At 41.0% G+C, this 23,524-nt stretch overlaps 1 protein-coding gene across 1 annotated transcript in view; it reads right to left on the bottom strand.

The window, feature by feature from the left end:
- LOC135486804 (sushi, von Willebrand factor type A, EGF and pentraxin domain-containing protein 1-like) overlaps window positions 1-23,524 on the bottom strand; it is a 48,270-nt gene that overhangs the window by 14,705 nt on the left and 10,041 nt on the right. Inside the window, exons 5-8 of the mRNA XM_064769904.1 lie at window positions 21,958-22,092; window positions 20,970-21,158; window positions 20,302-20,493; window positions 19,987-20,178 (exon numbers count right to left, since the gene is read on the bottom strand). Coding sequence (XP_064625974.1) covers window positions 19,987-20,178; window positions 20,302-20,493; window positions 20,970-21,158; window positions 21,958-22,092 — 708 coding nt within the window. The remainder of the gene's footprint in view (window positions 1-19,986; window positions 20,179-20,301; window positions 20,494-20,969; window positions 21,159-21,957; window positions 22,093-23,524) is intronic.

The raw sequence follows: 23,524 nt of genomic DNA, 5'->3' as shown, positions 1-23,524 counted from the left end.
GGCAACAAGATTATATGACGACACTAGGGTAAACTAGTGACATCTAGGTGTCCAGTGTTAAGCCTCACACAGCGGTTTTGTTTAAGACACAAATTGAATGATATAGATTGATTCCTTCATGTTCAAAATTACAAGTAAACAAGTAGGGGTAAAGTGGCCGAGATGTTGTGGTGACCAGAGTAAAGTAAACCATTGGTCAGACTTTCCCAACACGTTGTATACTTTTGGGATTTGGAATTGTTTAATGAACTTGGGGTTCAATCAAAATGATGCCATATTAGGTAAAAAGAGCCAAACACAAGCCGTATCAAAGGTTGCAACGTCACTGGCAGGATGATGACATATCAGTATCGTCTTGGTTACAATGTATAAAGATAACAATTGTATAAAGCTAAAGGGTTTCTTTCCCTCAAGGAGAAACCACCGTAGAGCCTAGTACGAGAGCCAAGGGAAAATGAAGAAATAAAGGAGAGTCAAGAAGGAAACTAGTGTTAGTCCATTTGAGCAGTTCCCCCAACACAACATGATGACAACAACTACATTTGTAAATAGCTAGGCTTCTGAGCGTGGTATAAAGGATAATTCAAGGCATTTGCATTTTTCGCAATATATGCATGTACGAATGTACATCACCCAGCCGTCAAATAGGAAATGTTAACTACCCAACAGGCAGAGCAAGTGATTGAGCCTGGTACACAGTTTCAAATTCGATTACAAATTTCAATTTTTTATGAACGGCGTGAGCCTTTACCAGACGTCATTAATTCTATTTTGTTAATTAATTACAAATGAAAAAATACACTCTGAAAAACCGCTTATTTAGAATAAAGAAAAATCTTCTAAAAATGTAATGAAAGCTGTACTTTGTATCGGGGCGAAGGAACAAGAGCGTATTTTTTTACCTGGGGAGAACCTTTTCTGTGAATAAAAGTGTCCATATGCAATTACTAGCAGGCATAGAACTAATGGTTGCAGAGCCTGCGACATGTACAACACAAAATAAAGATTGTTTCAAAACATCGTCTAGCATCGTAGCAGTCGTATCCTCTTCCCCTCGCGCACACGTTACTGATTATAAGCTCGATCGTTAGTGCTGATTGTTGGTCTGCGGTTCAGGATGCCGGGTCAGGTTGCTGCAGTATTAAAGTTTGGTGCAAAAATATGCTGTATGCCCTGTGGTTGAATATACCGTCACCAGGCAACAACGTGACTCAGATGCAGTACCGTGACACCATTTGCATAAAACTGTTCCAAATGATATGGTAGTGTACCAGGCCTAACCGCAGGCTATACCATGTATATTACTTAAGCTGTCCTTTACCCACAATGGTCTCATTTTATGGAGACAAATACTTTGTAGTACGACAACTTCCTAACTTACAATCACTTACAACTTCTTTCTTTGTCTTTATCCCATGTTTCGAGAATTCACTGTAGCGGCATTTTTCTCGACACTCTTCGTTTAAATCTGTGCCCCCTAGATTTCCTATCCAGAGTAGTTGCCGCCGATACCTGCTGCCGGAGTGTTCAACGAGGAACGACTTTGCTTCTTTGTCTTCAAGATGGACGCGGTCGTCTCGGTGAACATGTGAAGCTATGGATAACATCAAGAACCAATAAATAAATCATTCAATTTCTGCATTCAGGTACATGTACACGTTCGTCACGAGACGATTCTGCCCAGAGATCAGAGAAACGTCCTTGTCTATACAGTCATGTAATTTCTAGAAACCACTAGACTGACACTCTCCAAATTCAAGTCAACTTCACTCAACTTAACGGCTAATGATTATCGACATCACATTAAACATATCCAGCTCGGAAAATTATTGATTTGATTTTTGTAAATGATGATTTCACGTCGCATATAATGCACATTATGTAAATACATGTATGCAATATTAAATTTGCCCATATAGTAGTACTCTTAACAATATATTAAGATACATGTACGTACATGTACTAACTCTATCGTCTTATCCATTTTCATCGGACTGTGAATACTGTATCAAAACATTTTTGTATTGCTATTTACAAATGTTTTCGTTTCTTGCTATTATATACCTGAAAAAAAATGCTCACCTTCCCGCCAAGAAATAAAGGGACTCGGTACTTTTTTGGTGTGAAGGAACATTATGTGCTAACAGATACTAAGTACATGTATAGTTTTCAAAATTGCTCGGACCGTGCCTGGTGTTTTTGAGGGGACACATTAGGGGTTCCCCATTTTGCCTTATAAGGTTGGGGTAATATGGCCTAGAGTCAATTTTCAAAATATACGTTCGAACATGGTAATCTTAGGGGTAAGTTGCAGTTGTATATAGTAATTAGAACTCAGAAAATAATGAAATGTATTATGATTTACCCACCACTGGGGCAATATGGCACACCCCAACTTCCTACGAAAAGTTAGCTGTTTTTCATTTGGCTTACATATAGAAAGGAATGGTAAACCGGGGAGTTGATAGCAAAATTAGTTGTAAATCTTCACTCTATTTCCGAAACTGAAAAGAATGAAATGTCCTGAGAGGACACATATTACCCCGCTATTATAGAAGATGGTTTGGAATGTTTCGTAAATCGATTAGCACATATTTGACGACACGACAGACTTTTTGTAGCTTAGTATAGTTCGTACTTCGCGATCCGTAGGGCTGATGAAACAGTGCCGAAATTCGGGTAGGATTTTTACTAGAGAGTTTTCGCAAATTCCCCAAAACGCCAATGCGATCGCCTACCCTTTTGTTCGGCATCCTGATGAGGAGCTCGAACAAAGAGATCGGCGTTCGCGTTGGCGTTTCGGGCTCTTAGCTCTGCAAAAACTCCCTACAGCGCGGAGGACATGTGGTGATGTGATTAAAGGCAAAGAATCACGTATTCCGCAAGAACTGCTGCTCGCCTGAAACAAAATCGAGTAAGCACGGAATCGAACGACAAATGTTTCAAGTTTACCTACCTGCTAAGATATCAGAAAAAAGAACACTCCAGAAAGTAATCAAATGGAGAAACTGTCTCATTTGTTCCTCGCACAACTCGTGTGTCTCAGTTTCGACAAGAGTTTAAGAATTGACTTGCACGGATCAAGGGCGCAGAAACAAAATGAAATAAATAATAAATATACACGTATGCTTCAATGAAGTCTTGGTCTAATAGACGGTTTGAGACATACCGTTCAAATTGTCGCCTCTTTCACGGCCAAAGGCAGTGACCTTTGATAACAGTAGTTAAATGACATCACGCAAAGCGTCGGTTGTTCTAAAAATGACAGATTATACCCATTTTGATCACGATTATTTTCATCTGATGATAAATGCACGGTTCTGCCCGGGCATGAGTAATAGGAGTTTGAAAGGGTACAAACGCAGGTACCTGGGTAATCCAAATTTAGGACGATTTTCACCCTCCTGGCCCAATTTCGGCAATTTCACAACATTCCACGCTCGCACACCCCCCCCCCCCCCCGGTTGAAACTGAAATTCGAAAAAGAATTTGCGACTTTACAGATGTGTAATTTATGCATTGATTCTGAATTTTAGCAGTGCTATTGTGCGTATTCACGTAGAAATACTCTACAGACCAATTTTTATCTTCTTGGCGCGTCTAGATATCCATATTATGAGGGAGTCATCCTGACCTGCGCTGAACTGCTAACCTCAATATCTGAGGACATCGTTTATAGTCTCATCACTCTTCGATGTATGCAAATTAGTTCTTTGTCTTAGGGAGACATCACGCGATTGTCTCCCCACTCGCCTAAAGATTCTGAAGCGAAAGCAACTCTACAACTAATCAACTACATGTACAGCTCTTCACGGATTCCTCTGGCAGCATCGGATTTGGCGCTCTATATAAAATGCAAAACAGGTTGAGACGCATCTGGGTTTCCCCTAGGGCCCAATACCGACCAGCTGAGAATCGATGCAGGAATAAACAACTTGTATAAGCGTACCAACATGGTTTTGGCTCGTTTTGGGCATGCTTCAGCCGAGAGCCGGTATTTTTTGTTCAAATCTTTTTGCATGAGTATGTATGGGTTTCAATTGTGGGACATTGGAAGTCGACACATGGATAATTTTTTCACTTCATGGCGGAAGTGCGTCAGGCGAATAATGAAGTTACCAATGAGAACACACAACAAACTAATTCCTTTAATCATTGGAGACAGTCCCATTGAGCTTCAATTGGAAAGATGATTACTGAGATTCATAGAAAACCTTACTAGATCAGGGAACGATTACATGATGTTATGTATGAATCTAATATTGTATGAGGGTACAACAAGCCTAGGTAGGAACACTACTAAAGTCTGTCTTAAATATCGTATCAATAAGTTTACGATTAATGTTGGATACCATAACATAGGTGAGGCTGAGTTTAAAGATGTGGATGTACGTGTGGTGGCTCAAGCCCGTGAGTTGTTAGAAAGCCTAGAAAACGGCAACGAAATACTAACACAGGACGAGATAAGGACGATGTTAGAATTTGTATGTACGAGTTAATTTGTAATCACGGTGTTTCTTTTTCTTTTCTGTAAATTCTGTAAACTCATGTCAATTTAAATACTCTGTACAATAGTACGAAATAAACATATATATATATAAAACTCATTGGTTTTACGGGATCTGGCCCGCGGCATGGAGACAGTTTAACATCGCAACATTGGAGCTGTTCCCTATCGTGTTAGCCGTTTTGATATGGGGCAAAAATTGGGCCAACCAGAACATAGTATTCTTCACTGATAACCAAGCAATATAGTGTCCGTCATAAACAAACAAACATCTAAAGAACCGCAGATAATGTCCCTGGTACGGTCCCTGGTAAAAGCCTGCCTCGTGCATAATATCGTTGTGAGAGCAAAGCATATTCCTGGGAAAAAGAATGTATTAGCTGACATGCTTTCTCGTTCACAGATACATGCGTTCTGCAAACGGGTAGTTGATAAAGCTTGGACTCAGTGAAACCTTGGAACCAGTGATAAACCTTGGAATAGTCAGTACTAAACCGTGGAATCACTGTGCAAGTACCGCATGAAATCGGGTGCGTTCCTTCCGCGATTTATACCCTTCCAACTGCCACTCTCGTCCCAGCTGACTTTATTGATAGCAATTTGCCAGTAGTTCCAGAAACCACATTTTTGTGGAGGATGACGTCATCATGGAATGCATTTGAAATGCGTTGTTGTCGTTAAAAAATAAACTTATATTCATGACGAGCGCAATTGCAAATATCTGATTTCTTTTCAATGAAAGCAAAAGAAAGGTTTTGTGATTGTTTTGCATTCCATATACTAAAATAAAACGTTTTTATTAGAAGACTCATTTTTTACATATAATGCTCTGATTAAGCTTGGTAGATAGGACAAACATGCACACGGGAATCACTAAAACATGTGTCTGCTTAGAACTGGTGACATCACGAAAAGATATCTACATCCCTCGATGTGTACATGAAGATGTACGAAATCGCTCACAGCGAAGGAATTTGTTCACATTTTTCATCTCCAATCCCGGCTAAAACCTTCGGTAATAAACCTTCATCTACGTTTCTTGTCATGTTTAAGATGACGTACGGATAAGTGCCAGCCGGTACAACATGATGTAGTCAATCTTCTCTGTATCACCCTGTATGATCACACTGCTCCGTAGCTAAAATAGGGCCCGTGTGGTGGCGTAGTAAGCAAAGCGCTGATTGGTCCATATTATGGGTGTGTGGTGGGCGTGTCGTGACGTGCATGCCCATATTTGGGAGATCAGTAATGTACACTTGAGGCGAGGTATGACTGGGTTGTTCTAAAATATAGATTGTTGAATCGGATATGCGACTGATTTCTAAACTACCGTCAAATTCAAATCTGATCATGTAAAAATAATCTCCAAATATTGATTCGTAACCACCTTAGGTTCCAATGGCATTATTTCATGTTTTTATGCATTTTTAGGACTGATTCCAAGGTTTATCACTGGTTCCAAGGTTTCACTGATTCCAAGCTTTATCAACTACCCTGCAAACGGGCGCCTTGGGCGGACCCAACGCCCACACCGATTCCTCAAGAACTTTACCCGGATGGATGGAATCTGCGTTGAGTGAATTGCGCAGTAACATGGTTGCATCGTCCACTATGGTGGCTTATCGTAGGACCTGGGACATTTTCGCTCAATCTTTCAACGACTACATCAAAACGAAACTATGTCTTCCTTTTTCGGTGCCCATTTTAACTCTTTTCATTGCCTTTTTGCACGGCCGTGGGTATTCCCCTTCGTCTATTGCGTCCATCATGTCGGCTATATCCTATTTACATAAGCTTAATGACATGGCTGACCCGACCAAATCATTCGTTGTGGCTAAATTACTTTGCGCCGCCAAACATTTGCGTGCGCACCCGGATGTCCGCTTGCCCGTTACCAGGGAAATCCTTTCCAAATTATTGGTTGCGGCCCCACTTGTTACGTCTTCACACTATAACTCGGTCATGTTTCAGACTGCCCTAGTACTTGGTTTCAGTGCCTTTCTTAGGGTGAGAGAGATGCTCCCTTCGACTAAATCCCGTCTAGCCAACTACCTTCACTTTTTCGTCCTGACGGTCGAATCCGATGGGCTCCTGGTATCTTTTCGAAGATTTAAGTCTAGCAACACACAAGGCTCTCAAACCTTGCGTCTTTCTGCTAGGTCGCAATTTTGCCCGTTAGAACACGTGAGGGGCTTTTTGGCTGTACGGGGTTTATCACCCGGGCTGCTTTTCTGCCATCCCGGTGGCTCTCCTTTCCTGCGCAAGGACTTCGACGGTACACTCAAGCGTGCACTCTCTCTCTGCGGTCTAGACTCTTCCCGCTTTAAGGGGCACAGTTTGCGAATTGGGGCTGCAACACAATCCGCAATCGAGGGCAAATCCGATGCCTACATCCGGGCAGCAGGCAGGTGGTCATCCGATGCCTTCAGAAAATATATCCGTGTTTTATAACTAATTCTCGTGTCAACAATCATCTCAATACATTTACCCGAGGCGATTTTGACTCGTACCTGCTAACGTACGACAGGATGTGCCAAGCGCACGGCGGGCTTTGGTTCGCGACCTTGTAGGTCATTTGTTAGTGTCCTGGTCAGACTTAGGCTGTCAGGTGTGTTTTGTATCTGTGTAGTACGTGTAGTTTCATATATACACTCCTCCCAGTCAGACTTAGGCTGCTGGGTCGATTTCGACATAGTCTTTGTACTCGGTTTAGACATTTCGTCTTAGATTATTAGTCTCATATATACCAAATTTGTCATAACACGGTGTTATAATTGGTGGACGCGACAGTTGTAACTCTAATATATACATTATTTCACCTCGTCATTGCTACTTACACGTAGACTTGAGTGATGTGCTACGGTTTTAAATATCTAGCGTCATTATATGCGTCATTATTATCACTCGGCGGTTCGCCGGGATTTATTTTGAGAGAGCATTTTCTGCCGGTTGTGGGGTGGCCTCAGTGACCTTCGGCTTGTGGCGGTACCCTCTCAACCGTTTTAGCAAATTGTCTATTTTATTTGATTTATGGTCACGTGACCCTAAATTCAATCTCTTGGGTCACGTGACGCATTTACCTTTTACCCTTTCTAGGGTTTCCTTTGTAATGTTTTGCAGAGAATGCTCTCTCTATGTAGCCCGTTTGGCAAATAAATATGTATCTCAAATATTGGCCTAATCGGTCCATAATCAATCTATACACTGTGTTGTGTTAGTCATTCTAGGTGTGTCTAGGGGATAAATGCATATTATGAGGGAGTCATCCATCATAATAGACTTTATGCTGGGATACACCGGTTTGACCTGCGCTGAACTGCTAACCTCAATATTTGAGGACATCGTTTATATTCTCATCACTCTTCGATGTATGCAAATTAGTTCTTTGTCTTAGGTAGACATCACGCGATTGTCTCCCCACTCGCCTAAAGATTCTGAAGCGAAAGCAACTCTACAACTTGGACTTTTTACCGTCCTCCTCCCCATCCACCGTCCTTATTGTTAATGTACATTGTATATCCATGTATGATGGTAAGGTTTAGAGGTGTTGGCGGTACCCTCTCAACCGTTTCTGCAAATTGTCTATTTTATTTGATTTATGGTCACGTGACCCTAAATTCAATCTCTTGGGTCACGTGACGCATTTACCTTTTACCCTTTCTAGGGTTTCCTTTGTAGTGTTTTGCAGAGAATGCTCTCTCTATGTAGCCCGTTTGGCAAATAAATATGTATCTCAAATATTGGCCTAATCGGTCCATAATCAATCTATACACTGTGCTGTGTTAGTCATTCTAGGTGTGTCTAGGGGATAAATACATGTAGTCACTGCTCTACTACGGCTTTGTTTATTTATAGTTGTCAGTGGGACATCATTTGTCTTTATCAGCTGAAACATGTCATTGGCATAAAGGTACTGATCATGTAGGTTGGAAAACAAACAACAAGATATGGGTTTCTAAAGGAATACTTTATTTAACTTATTTGCTACGAAGTTTAAAAAAATATCATTCAGAAAAATATATCAGATAAAATAGCTGTCTCATTTTGTTTCTCACGCAACTGGTAAGAAATTAACAATGTGCCCACTTTCGGTAGGTCTGTGACAATTAAAGTCCATAAAACACTCAGAGGGAGTGCGCAAGCATGAACTAATTTCGCAATTGTCATGTGGAGATGTCTATCAAATCCCCCACCCCCTTCTTTGCCGATGTGGTTGGCCTTTGAAACCAATTATTTGATAACAATGATTGTTCAATAAAAACTCGTGATGTGTCGTTTATTTCAGAAACAGCTTGTGGCCGTAGGGTGATATATTTGGCAGACGATATCTTTCAAATTCTATTAGCTTCTAGCTAAGATTTCAACTCTTAGTGTAGAAAACGAAAATGAGTGTCTGGTATTTTTGTCCCAAGACTCGGCTTCTGTCCAATTTCAGGTACAGGCGATAGAAAAGATATATTACGTGTGATTGACCAAGTATTGCTTAATTGATTTTAATCCTTAATAGTGAAGACAACGACTCTCAAAAACGCCATTTGGTCTGATTTTTGGATCGATGTTGTCCGCGGACACTGACATGAAAAGTGAAACGGGTTTTTTCTGGGTCCCCACCGAACTTAAACCTACGGCATTCGAGAGTTTCTCAGTTTAAAAAATAGAACTTCGGGCTACCTTGATAAACCCTCGGGAGTTATTACATTCGTTGTTATTCAGTTCCAGCAAACTGGATATTGCACTTCAGCATTTTACTGCGGGCAGTTTTTCATACCCTGAAATGAGTGATGGATTCTGGCGTGGGCCTTAGCTGATTTAAGGTACTGGCTGCGGAAAAAGTGTAATATTTGGTATAAGGAACGGAGGAGGAGGTGGAAACGAAGAAAAGACACCTGAGATGGTGAAAAAGAAGAAAAGAGAAAGATTTAACTTAGATTTTAATATTTTCACTTGATAACAAAGCCTGTCCACATTCTCATTTCATAACTTGAAAAGCCCAAAACAATAATACAAGTTGTGTGCCAAAAGGTATAGAGACAATCTCTAATAAGCTGTCTTTATTAATTTGGTGACTTTATAAATAGGCTAGGTGCAAGAACTCTCAAACAAATATTGATTAATTGTTATTTTGAAATTAGACCAGTCAATGTTGTTATTTTTTTATTTCTGTATTGTAATTGGCACGTGGTGAGTGGTAGATTTAGATGTGATAATAGGACTCGAATTCACTTCTTTTATGCTACTAATGTGCAAATAACCAAAAAAAAAATAAATCTTGAGTCCCCTTCCGAAAAACATCAAGTTAAAATTATATTTGACGCCATTGCTTTATTCTTTTAGTACATGTAGCTATTGTGTTTTTTTTGTGTTTTCAACAAGATGTGTGAAAGTCATCAATTATGTTATTGATTTTATCCCATGCCTGAGGGCACAAACTCTTGTTTTGTCGGATTCAGACAAAAATATCCCACAGAACCAGCCAAGCTTGTTGCAGGTGTAGCCTACAACTGTTTTGGAAGCACCACTGATAATTTATGATAGCCACAACGCTATTGATTGCATAAATATTTTGTGAGACCCCTTAATAATTCACTTTGTAATACAATGTACATATGACATGTACGGGTATATTTGATCTACTGTATACCATGGAACGTGGTCTGGAGTAAATAAACTAACTTATAAATTATACATGTACGCACTTTACTATAAATTCAATCAAAATATGAAATAGGCGGATCAGTCTGACGACTCGGTACAGTGATATCAGGCTTGTCAGGCAAAGAAGGCACACACGTTTACGTCCATCCCCTATTCAAGACGTTTTCTAAAATTTTGCCAATTTTTTTACACGATACCTTCAGTGTCATTCTTTGATACAGAGTCAGTGGTGAACATCGGCAATGTCTCGTACCTCTGTATTTTTCGTCCCCATGTACAACGCTAGCCGGATATTGCGGTGCTAGAATGTACTATACATGTATGAAGACACAATGATTTTTTCGCCAGTTATTCAGTTTTTTATTCTTCGTCTGTGAAAATCTCATACCTATGTCTTCAGAAGAAAGGGTTTTACTCCATCGAGAAATAAATTCTGTACGTAAGAATGCACAGAGGAATTTTGGCACCGTGACGAAGTCCTGTATCATCGAAAACTGGCGTGACGTAACCGACCATCACCAACTGAAACACAGCTATAAAGATCCTGAATAGTTTGATGTTGTGAACTTTCCTCAAACAACATCTAGGCGGAACGTCTCATGAGAACTGCCCCTTGTTTCGTTTTGTCCTCCGTCCCATTCTTCCATATCGTAAAGTGGGTTCTGGTAGTCCGTCACGTTGGATTTGGCAGGTGGGTCTTCTTCAGGTGTTTCATGTGGTTGGCTTTCCCGACTGGAAAATATCAGACAAGACAAACAAAATGTATGAATTATTAGACCAAAAAGAACTATCTTATCGTTTAACACCACGATTTAGGCCCTGTCCGCAGGCACTGTGTGGTTTTATTCCAGCAAGGCGACATTTGAATATCAGGCTCTAGACCAATGTCTGAGGAAATTGAGCCTCTCTATGCAAAACACTGCGTTAATCGCTAATGTGGAGATAGCATAATGTGCTGTTTACACTGCATAGGCCTACAAAAAGTTCGACAAACCGGCTACAATATGTAAAGAAGGCCGACGATGAAGCTAAATTACAAATTTTCTGATCAAATGAATACTGAAAACTGTCGGATTTGGTGAATTCTCGCGAATTTTGCAAATATAACCTCAATTCGCGAGAATAATAAATCGCCATATTTGTTTCTATTGGAAAAACTGCAATAAACTACGTGGTCCACTTAAAAGGTGCGAACAATTTTAGGGACAGTGTTTGACAGAATGATAGTTCGGCATTGGGGTTCGGCCTCACGTTTTATAAAATGCGTCTGAAATAACCTGGGATTCTCATCGAAACAAGTCATCAGAATTGAAAGGCCGAATTAAATTCAGGCAAACTTCATGATAGACTTTAATCGCTTTGAACACGATCACACCGTGAAAGTTGCCAGTTAGTACAATTTTGAAAATGGAAATCACGTACATGTACCTTTTCTTTTTAATTGCCAACATAATACCAATGGAAACCAAGACGAGAACAACTGTCGCGCAGCCTATACCAATTCCGATGTTCATTGCTGATCCTGAAAATAGATATAACAAAGAAGACACCAAGAGAGAGGTTTTAAAACTATTAAGGTGTAAAAAAAGAAGTTATGTAAACAACTTTAATAGAGAGGTTCAAACATTTTCACGGTATACATGCAGCAAGGGAAAATGTGGTCATGACCGAGTTTGCAGTAATATGGGGGGGGGGGGGGGGGCTAGGCCATGCCATCCCGATTGTTCTCTATTGGCTCGGGAATTGTGAAAGGAACACACAATGAAAAACCTGGCTTTTCCTCATTTTGCATTACTTTATATTCGAAAATCTTCAAATCGCACAATGTACAAGGAACTCGAAATTTGCGTTTTTTACCTCATTTGGGTCAGCACTTGAAAAATGCAAGCATAAGCCTCTGATGAAGTAGTAAGTTACATGATGAGAGTAATGCATCTGAGATTATCATTCTTGCCAGTAATTGTATAAAAGTCCATGCATATCCATATTCGGTATTGAAATGCGAAAGTGTGGACAACGTCCGTTTATTAACATCACGTGACCTGCAATCGTGGATTGAATATAACATTGACCCTGAACCCAAGGAAGTCTCCAAAGCAGGCATTTTGACTTATATCACTGCGTGGAGTATGGCATGCATTCAAACACTAATGACCATGTGTGCCCATGTGATATTATACGTTGCACCTGGTACCCGTTAGGCGAATTGATTTCACCAAGATCGAATAAAATGTATCACAACATGGTCTGTCTACAGCTTTCAATACTTGATGTATCTGAAGAGGCTCTCTTGGCATGGCCTATCAAGGTGCTGCTCACGGTGCTGCTCACGGTGCTGAACCTACAGCTTGCCTGTCGACTAAGTGCCTTGCCCGAGACCTTGCTAGGAGCAACACGCATTTTGAAGTTATAGTTGTAGTGATAGTGTAAGCGGTTCGAACCATTGGGCAGCAGACATGACATGTGAAGGCCTATTTGAGTTCTTCTTCTTCTCCGTATTGCTGACAAAGGAACGATGCATGTTGACATTGCGTTATTGTCTCTATCAGACCAATTGACATACTTTGATATGCAAGCAACAAAACAGGGTCCCTGTCTGTGGACAATTCGTTTGTTTAATTTGTCTCGTCGATACGGCCCCTTTGATATTGCATTAGATTTTCATTGCCATTCAATCTTTCGGCCCATGCAATTCAAGGTTTAGCCCATCTGAACCTGCCTGTGCCACGGGTATAATGCTAGTCGTATATAACACGCAATGGAACGTCCATTTAATTGCTCGGTTAAGTCTATAATTTACTCATTCTCAATTTTTTAAATGATCACAACTTACGCGTGTTTGCGCGTCCTCCAAAGTTTCCATCCACGTGATCAATGGTCGATGAGGGTGACTCTAAATCTGTGAATCAAATCAAATTGAGTACCTTTATGCTAAGATACATGATAAATCTAGCATCACGAAGTCATACATCAGAGTTATTTCTGATAACCAACAGAAGACATGTAAAATTCACCAACAAACCACGACTAAGGAGACGAAGAAAACTTTTATCAGAAATTGCCAAAAGGTTCTCACCTGTGCAAATCGGTATTGGATCAGCCCACACACCCTTGATGCTAGTTTTATCCTCCTGGACGCAAGTGGACTTTGCCTTCCCAGTAAGAGAATAGTTCTCCTCGCAGCTGTATGTTACTGTTGAATTATATTGTAAGGAACTTGTGGATGCTTTACCATGCTGTAGAACGGGTTGGTCACAGGTAATTTCTTGAGAGTAGAATAGAAGCGAGTGTTTAATAGGCATTATAGATGGTGGGTAGGTGCTCAAAGTATATTTCTTTGGTGAGGGCAATGTGCTGGGTCCATACTCACATGTTGGTCCATAAAAAAATAAGCAAAGTCCCCGACCCCCAAGGCCTTTGGTATTTATCGACGTCCTGTCCGCAGCCCACGATCAGAGCCTTTAAGGGTCAAACGCTCTCTGAATCTCGGACATTGTATGAGTGAATATGTCGCTTGGTCGCACAAAAATATGTGACCGCGACCGTTTAGTTATTGCCTACGAAAAACTGAGCTGAATGAATTTGATAACATCGTGCTTCGAACTCATTTAAGTAACACGCGAACTATTAAGCGTCAACTTTTTCTATGAAGGTCCCCATCAGCTTGCTCATCTTGCAGCGAATGTGCGCACTAGTTACTGGTGTAAAGCAGCTGTCCGTGGAAACATTTTCCCGACTATCGCGATCGAGCGTTATGCTGCATTCTCCTTGCTTGGGTGCTTACCTCTACAAGTAGGCGATGGTTCTGACCACTCTCCTTTCACATTTTCAGTGCCATTTTGGGTACAGGTGGAATTGAACGCTCCTTCTAATACGAAAGCTTCGTTGCATGTATAGTTGACGACTGAACTAAATGTTGCAGGACTGACTACAGTTGTGACATTTCCGTTTTTTAACTTCGGTTCTTCACATGTAATGACTGCAATGGTAGATAAGGTACAGTTAGTCTACTATTAATCCCAACATTTTCGCGCCTCTACATGACAATTACAAAACATGTATTCCTGGTTTTTATTTGGACGGATTACGAAATTTCCTTCGGTTTTTTAAAATGAGCAATTTTTGGGGGTTTTCCAACAGACACTTGTCCATTTTTTAATTGGGGCAGCAAACATGTAGTTGCTGTAAAAAAAATACCATTTACATGAACATATGTTTTGCAGATATGACAACTTCCATAGGGAGACGCAAGAAAATGCTACCACATCTTCAACTGCCCTCGCAAACCTGCTAATCGTGCACATAAGCATTGGACTTACCTTTGCAAACAGGCGTTGGCTCTGACCACTTTCCCTTTGCGCTGTTTGGATCTTCGTGAACACACGTTGAATTTGTCTTTCCATCGAGAATGAAGCCTTCATAGCATCTAAAATTCACAGTCGTGCCATGGGTACTTAGCTCACTCGCTGTTACTTGTCCATTCAGTAAGAATGGCGTGTCGCAATTTATGGCTTGAAAATGAAGTATTGGTATTGATAATGATCAGGGCCTCTCACAGGAAAAATGTCGAAGAAACATGGGGAAGCCTACAACCTGGAGGAACTTTACCTTTACACACAGGCGACTGGTAATTCCATTTCCCATAAACGTTGTCAGTTGCGTTTTGAATACACTTTGAGCTTTCTTTCCCATCCAGAACAAAGCCTCGGATAACAACATTAAGGACCATCTCAAAATTCCTTCATAACATAAACAAATTAAATGTTTATTATGGATGCATGGGAAGGAAATTGACCAATCGTGTGCGGTAGGCATTGGACTTACCTTTGCAAACAGGTGTTGGCTCTGACCAGTTTCCCTTGGCGCGGTTTGGATCTTCGTGAATACACGTAGATTTTGTCTTTCCTTCAAGAATGAAGCCTACGTCGCATCTAAAGATCACTGACGTGCCATGGGTACTTAGCCCACCCGCTATTACTTGTCCATTCAGTAATAATGGTGTGTCGCAACTTATAGCTGAGAAAAAAATGAATCAAAGTACGGCATTGTATTGATAATGATAATGATCAAATCCAAACATGGGGGAAATGTAGAAAAAAAAGGAGGAAAGCTTTCTCTCTGGAGGAACTTTACCTTTACACACAGGCGACTGGTCAGTCCATTTCCCATAGATATTGTCAGTTCCATTTTGAATACACTTTGAGCTCCGTTTCCCATCCAGAAAAAAGCCTTGGTTACAATGATAGGTTAGAGTTGATCCATACACGGCTGGTTTGGTGACTGATACATATCCGTTTGGTATGACAGGAGGTTCACAGGTAATAGCTAGAAAAGAAAAGAAGAATACAACACAACATTCAGGACCATCTCAAAATTCCTTAAAACCACAAATAAAATAAATGTTTATCATGGGTCCATGGGAAGGAAATTGGCCAATCAGGTGCGGTAGCCACTGGACTTACCCTTGCAAACAGGCGTTGACTCTGACCACTTTCCCTTGGCGCTGTTTGGATCTTCATGAACACACGTAGAATTTGTCTTTCCTTCGAGAATGAAGCCTTCGTCGCATCTAAAGATCACTGTCGTGTCATGGGTACTTTGACCACCCGCTATTACTTGTCCATTCAGTAACAATGGTGTGTCGCAACTTATGGCTGCAAAAGGAATCAAAGTACGGGATTGTATCGATAATGATAATGATCAAAGCCAAACATGGGGGAAATGTAGAAAAGGAGTGAGGAAAGCATTCTCTCTGGAGGAACTTTACCTTTACACACAGGCGACTGGTTAGTCCATTTTCCATAAACATTGTCAGTTCCATTTTGACTACACTTTGAGCTTCCTTTCCCATCGAGAACAAAGCCTGGGTTACAATGATAGGTTACAGTTGACCCATACACGGCTGGTTTGATGACTGATACATGTCCGTTTGATATGACAGGAGGTTCACAGGTAATAGCTAGAAAAGAAAAGAAGAATACAACACAACATTAAGGACCATGTCAAAATTCCTTCAAAAAAATAATAATTAAATGTTCATTAAGGATGCATGAGAAGGCAATTGGCCAATCGTGTGCGGTAGGCATTGGACTTACCATTGCAAACAGGTGTTGGCTCTGACCACTTTCCCTTGGCGCTGTTTTGATCTTCATGAACACACGTAGAATACGTCTTTCCTTCGAGAACGAAGCCTTCGTTGCACTTAAAGATCACTGTCGTGCCATGGGTACTTTGACCACCCGCTATAACTTGTCCATTCAGTAACAATGGTTTGTCGCAACTTATGGCTGGAAAATGAATCACAGTGCATGTATTGATAATGATAGTGATGAGGGCCAAACATTGGGAAAATGAAGAAAAGACATGGAAAAAGCTTTCAATCTCGAGGAACTTTACCTTTACACACAGGCGACTGGTCAGTCCATTTCCCATAAACATTGTCAGTTCCATTTTGACTACACTTTGAGCTCCCTTTTCCATCCAGAACAAAGCCTTGGTTACAATGATAGGTTACAGTTGACCCATACACGGCTGGTTTGATGACTGATACATATCCGTTTGGTATGACAGGAGGTTCACAGGTAATAGCTAGAAAAGAAAAGAAGAATACAACACAACATTAAGAACCATCTAAAAATTCCTTCAAACCACAAACAAATTAAATGTTTATCATGGGTGTATGGGATGGCAACTGGTCAATCTTGTGCTGTTGGCATTGGACTTACTTTTGCAAACAGGCGTTGGCTCTGACCACTTTCCCTTGGCGCTGTTTGGATCTTCATGAACGCACGTAGAATTCGTCTTTCCTACGAGAATGAAGCCGTCGTCGCATTTAAAGATCACTGTCGTGTCATGGGTACTTTGACCACCCGCTATTACTTGTCCATTCAGTAACAATGGTGTGTCGCAACTTATGGCTGCAAAAGGAATCAAAGTACGGGATTGTATCGATAATGATAATGATCAAAGCCAAACATGGGGGAAATGTAGAAAAGGAGTGAGGAAAGCTCCAATCTGGAGGAAGTTTACCTTTACACACAGGCGACTGGTCAGTCCATTTTCCATAAACATTATAAGTTCCATTTTGACTACACTTGGTGCTTCCTTTCCCATCCAGAACAAAGCCTTGGTTACAATGATAGGTTACAGTTGACCCATACACGGCTGGTTTGATGACTGATACATGTCCGTTTGATATGACAGGAGGTTCACAGGTAATAGCTAGAAAAGAAAAGAAGAATACAACACAACATTAAGGACCATGTCAAAATTCCTTCAAAAAAAAAAAAATTAAATGTTCATTAAGGATGCATGAGAAGGCAATTGGCCAATCGTGTGCGGTAGGCATTGGACTTACCTTTGCAAACAGGTGTTGGCTCTGACCACTTTCCCTTGGCGCTGTTCTGATCTTCATGAACACACGTAGAATATGTCTTTCCTTCGAGAACGAAGCCTTCGTTGCACCTAAAGATCACTGTCGTGCCATGGGTACTTTGACCACCCGCTATAACTTGTCCATTCAGTAACAATGGTTTGTCGCAACTTATGGCTGGAAAATGAATCACAGTGCATGTATTGATAATGATAGTGATGAGGGCCAAACATTGGGAAAATGAAGAAAAGACATGGAAAAAGCTTTCAATCTCGAGGAACTTTACCTTTACACACAGGCGACTGGTCAGTCCATTTCCCATAAACATTGTCAGTTCCATTTTGACTACACTTTGAGCTCCCTTTTCCATCCAGAACAAAGCCTTGGTTACAATGATAGGTTACAGTTGACCCATACACGGCTGGTTTGATGACTGATACATATCCGTTTGGTATGACAGGAGGCTCACAGGTAATAGCTAGAAAAGAAAAGAAGAATACAACACAACATTAAGAACCATCTCAAAATTCCTTCAAACCACAAACAAATTAAATGTTTATCATGGGTGTATGGGATGGCAACTGGCCAATCTTGTGCTGTTGGCATTGGACTTACTTTTGCAAACAGGCGTTGGCTCTAACCACTTTCCCTTGGCGCTGTTTGGATCTTCATGAACGCACGTAGAATTCGTCTTTCCTACGAGAATGAAGCCGTCGTCGCATTTAAAGATCACTGTCGTGCCATGGGTACTTTGACCACCCGCTATTACTTGTCCATTCAGTAAAAATGGTGTGTCGCAACTTATGGCTGGAAAAAGAATCAAAGTAAGGGATTGTATCGATAATGATAATGATGAAGGCCAAAAATGGGGAAATGTAGGAAGGAAATGAGGAAAGCTTTCTCTCTAGAGTAACGTTACCTTTACACACATGCGTCTGGTCAGTCCATTTCCCATAAACATTGTCAGTTCCATTTTGAATACACTTTGAGCTCCCTTTCCCATCCAGAACAAAGCCTTGGTTACAATGATAGGTTACAGTTGACCCATACAAGGCTGGTTTGATGACTGATACATGTCCGTTTGATATGACAGGAGGTCCACAGGTAATAGCTAGAAAAAAGAACAATACAATACATTATCAAGGACCATCTCAAAATTATTTCAAACCACAACAAAAATGTTTTAATATGGGTGGGAAGGAAATTGGTCAATCATGTCCGGTAGTGCTGAACCTACTTTTGCGAACAGGCGTTGGCTCTGACCACTTTCCCTTGGCGCTGTTCGGATCTGCGTAAACACACGTAGAATTCGTCATCCCTTCGAGAATGAAGACTTCATCGGCTAAAAGATCACTGTCGTGCCATGGGTGCTATGTTCACCGGCTAATACTTGTCCATCAAGTAAGAGTGACGTGTTGCAACTTATGGATGGAATATGAATCATACATGTATCAGTATTGATAATGATCAGGGCCAAACATGGGGCAAATTTACAACGTCAAAAGAATTCATTTCCGTCAATGAATTTCCCGCCTTGCAGTGCGCTTTTCCCTCTTAGGGGAAGTAACAGACGCTTCAGGCAAAGATCCGTGTCTGACTGGTAAACGCACGGCTGAATTGAGCGGTGCCAAAGTAACGTGTGATTTTTCTTCCACATATGTCGTTGTTTCCATAAAATGCGATAGACAGCTAGAGAGGCAATGAGCTTCCAACGGTAGAAACAGAGGAATAGGTGTCAATCTGGTGTTTCAGGGTTTCAAACGAACATGATCAAGGGGAAACATTCAAAATTGTTTAACCGGCTTGGGGATGGAACTCGTCCATTTATTAGAGACGGTGGTTCACAGAGCATATTGCTGGAAAATAAGACAAACAATGGCATGGCAAAAGCCCAAGGTTCTATTTTGCTCCACAATCTCTGAGCTATCAACGGTCATGGCCTCTAGAGAACTATACTACACCAGTGTAGAAGTAGAAAATATCCCCATGGAAAAAAATGTCCAGCCCTATTGTATTCTGACGGATCATGGTATAATACATCTATGGAGGGTATATGATTGCGAATAGCTTTAAATATCGAAGGACAGAACAGAAACTGGTGGCCCGGACATTCTATACAGGCAAAGACATTTTGAAGTTCTAAACGGCATGATGATAACGAATAACTCAAGAAAAAAAGAAACCCTAACTCCTAATTCAAGCAAATGATGAACATCTTCTAGCATAAAAGGGAAAGTTCCCATCCATAGACATGAGTTATCTTACTTGTGCACACAGGTGTCGGGTCAGTCCATTGCCCTTGAATATAATCAGGACCTTCCTTTCCTCCTCATATATTTATATTCAGTACCGGTACGTGCATGTACATGTACATGCAATTGCAAAGTTTCATATTCATTAGCGAACGCCGTAGGTCTTCAGGGGAATACCGTTGTCACTGTCAAACTCTTACCTGTGCACACGGGTGCTGGGTCAGCCCATTTCCCTTTAACATTATCAGGTCCATCCTCGACACAGGTAGAACTCCCTTTCCCTTCCAGAACGTAACCTGTGTCACACTGGTAGCTAACGGCTGAACCTAGAAGTGCAGGCTTCGGGCCAGACACTCGTCCATTTGTTAGGGACGGTGGGTCGCAGGTTATTGCTGGAAAAGAAAAAAAAACCATTGCTGGCCAGGTGAAGATGCTTTGAGTCGAGTATCAAACAAAGTCCTTATTAGGACAAAAACATGAAAAGAACCTCTTTTTGTATGAAATGTACGTCTTACCTGTGCACACGGGTGTCGGGTCAGCCCAGCTCCCTTTAACATTACCAGTCCCAACCTCGACACAGGTGGAACTCTCTTTCCCTTCTAGAACGTAACCTGTGTTACACTGGTAGCTAACGGCTGAACCTAGAAGTACAGGCTTTGGGACAGACACTTGTCCATTTGTTAGGGACGGTGGGTCGCAGGTTATTGCTGGAAAGAAGAAAAGACAAAACTTCTAACAAGGTTAATTCCATTCGAGTCATGTACAGTTCTGATTAAAAGACAGCACGCGCTTTGCATATGAACATTTTTTCTAACAAGGCAAGGAGAGTGCCTTTTCCCATGGGCCTACACACAGAGACGTCGGGTATGCCAATTTCTCTTTCAAATTACCATGACCGTCCTTGGCCAGCTCTTACTTCCAAAACGATGCCCTTTGACGAACTGATAAGTGACTGCTTATCCTAGTATTGCAGTCTTCGTGGTAGGACCGTCCTTGTGCAAAACGATGTCCTTTACCTACTGATAACCCCCCTTAAATGAGCCTAGAACAGCGGCCTTCGGGGCACCAACTTGCCCATTTAGCAGAGACGGATATTGCTGGCGGAACTGACTCATAGCACACGCTGAATAAGACTCTATTAGTCAAGGAGTGTAGGTTTCTTTTCCCTTTGAGTGTGACTCACCTCTACAGACGGGAGTTGAGTCTGCCACATTACCAGGACCGTAAACGTTCTCGACACAGGTTGAATTCTCTTTCCCTTCGAGAACGAAGCCTTTGTCGCACTTGTAACTCACGAACCAACCAACGGTTGCTAGAAAGGTGGTAGAAACTTTTCCATTTAACAGTCGTGACGGTGGGTCGCAGGTAATTGCTGGAAAAAGCAGAAAGGCAACATGTATCTTCAGAATTTCAACAGATCAAAGAACAGCATCGCTAGTAAATGACGGGACTGAGCAGAAGATTCAACCATTTTTACACTATCTACAATTTATACCAATTCAACTGGTACATATCTCAACTTGCAGGAGGAAAGACAGAAGCATGAAACAAAACAACATATATGTTTGTGTTGTTTTGAAGTTTAATGATCAATTTCAATAGAGGTCAAGGTTATAACGAAGTTGGCATATCTTCAACTTGTGGAATATAATCACGCAGGAACCATGCAAAATTTACAATGTCTTCTTTTTCAGTACACAGGCAAAAGTCTCCGTCGACGGATAGTTGATGGGGATTAATCATGAACATTCCATCCATGGGCAATCCATGGATAGTTCATGGAGAATCTCCAGAAGCTATCCATTACCGGACCTCCGTGGATGGAACGTAGCTACAATCCTACCATGCGTCAGGAACTGGCGGATCGAGGCGCAATGACTTGGGACGAGGCAGTTGTAGGCTTAGGATAGATCCATGGCTCCAGGAAGAACCTTGCTAGTGCATCGTTCCACATGGAAAGGATCGACGCATTGAGAGCTAACTCGCGGGTCAAATCGGAGTCAACATCGGAAAAGCGTGATAATTCAGTCAGATTTCGAATTTTTCCTCATTTTGTGCAATTTGTTGATGGAAACTGCTTGTAGAATAGGAGGTGACTGGGCAGCCGACAGCTGGGTAATATTGCCCTTAATAATACCAATGGTCCTTCTTAAGGTTCATTCCTTACGTACCTATGTTACAGTAAGGGCCTGTGAAAAAATCTTTACACCCAGATGGGCACTGTCCTGTCTTGTCATCACACGTGTCATCATTGGCACATTGGCATCGGTTGTTGCAGTTGGGGCCATAGCGCTTGGTTTGGCATGCTGAAAGATGTACTTAAAGTTCAATAAATTAGAATTCTACAGCCTGTGTTAAACAACTTCAGACTGGTATAATACAGCTGCATCAATTTATTAGGGTTGTGATGCTGCTGACAAACATGACAAAGGTGTGATTTACCATGCTCGTTAGTGTACTAGTCATTTACTAGGTAACTCAGTCGAACGCTACACGAACACATGCTGACAAAATGCAGAAGTATAGGAGCAATAAGGCTGTGAGGGAGGAGATAAAAACCCTGCATAGGTCAATACCGTGACCTTGCCTACACGCACCTCTATATTGGAAAGCCTGTACGCTCACTTCGCACAATGTAAGAGCAGACGATGGTTCCATTCGTTGGATCTTCAGGCGTCTTCCGACAACAGGACCCGGCGAGTCACATTTAATTTCTTGTGCTCGACTAAACTGTACTGTTCCAGTTTCATGATGGCAGAGATTTTCATCTATCAAGATCTTAAAATTCGTCAGTTTGTCTGCAATGACGAAACGCACATACTATTAAGATAATGCATTTTGACTTTACAAAGCAATTGGGACGATTCGACTTTTGTAAGAGGTTACATACATAACATTTTAAACTAGCTTTATACAGGGTGAACCTTAAAAAGTATACATTTCATGGAAAACTAAAAGCAAATAGGAGGAGCTGCATGTACATACTTTTTTTAACACGTACATCGCCGTTTTATGCGGTCACGGGTGACTGAGTGCCATTGTCTCGAAAACCGTAGGCAGATTTTAGTAATGGCTGAATGGATAAAAATGCGCCACATTTTAGGATAAATAACTACAAAGATATCCACTCTAAGGCGATGCGGTTGATAATAGGTGTTGGTTGTTCGTTAAATTATTCTAAATTTTGCTTAAGATAAGTTTGATGATTTTAGATTTATCGCAAATTTTAAGTGATGTGTCAAAATATCACAACAATACTCTCGTCTAGACATTATGATATCCCAAAATTTAGAGCACTCACCACCTCTGTATTTCAAAAGGCACCCAAGTCAATCCTAGTGAAAATTCATGCATTTCTTAATCTTTTACTCTAAGATAAGTTTGATGATCTTAGATTTATGGCAAAATTTAAGTGATGTGTCAAAATATCACAACAATACTCTCGTCTAGACATTATGATATCCCAAAAATTAGAGCACTCGCCACCCCTGTATCTCAAAAGGCACCCAAGTCAATCATAGTGAAAATTCATGCATTTCTTAATCCACACACAGTGTGTGTGAATGTTATTGAAATATTGTAATGGATGTTGAAGTGATGTCGAATAAAAGAAGTGTCAGTCAAAACTTTCAAATCATTGAGAGTCACATGCAAATTACACTATATTAAGTGATGAATTTGCCCACCATTCTGCTTAGTCCATCGGCCTCTTATTCCGCATCCTAGCATAACCAGTGG

This window comes from Lineus longissimus, chromosome 4 (genome assembly GCF_910592395.1).
Source record: "Lineus longissimus chromosome 4, tnLinLong1.2, whole genome shotgun sequence".
Lineage (NCBI taxonomy): Eukaryota > Metazoa > Nemertea > Pilidiophora > Heteronemertea > Lineidae > Lineus > Lineus longissimus.
Note: the sequence above shows the minus strand (reverse complement) of the source record. Positions and strands in the feature narration are given on the sequence as shown.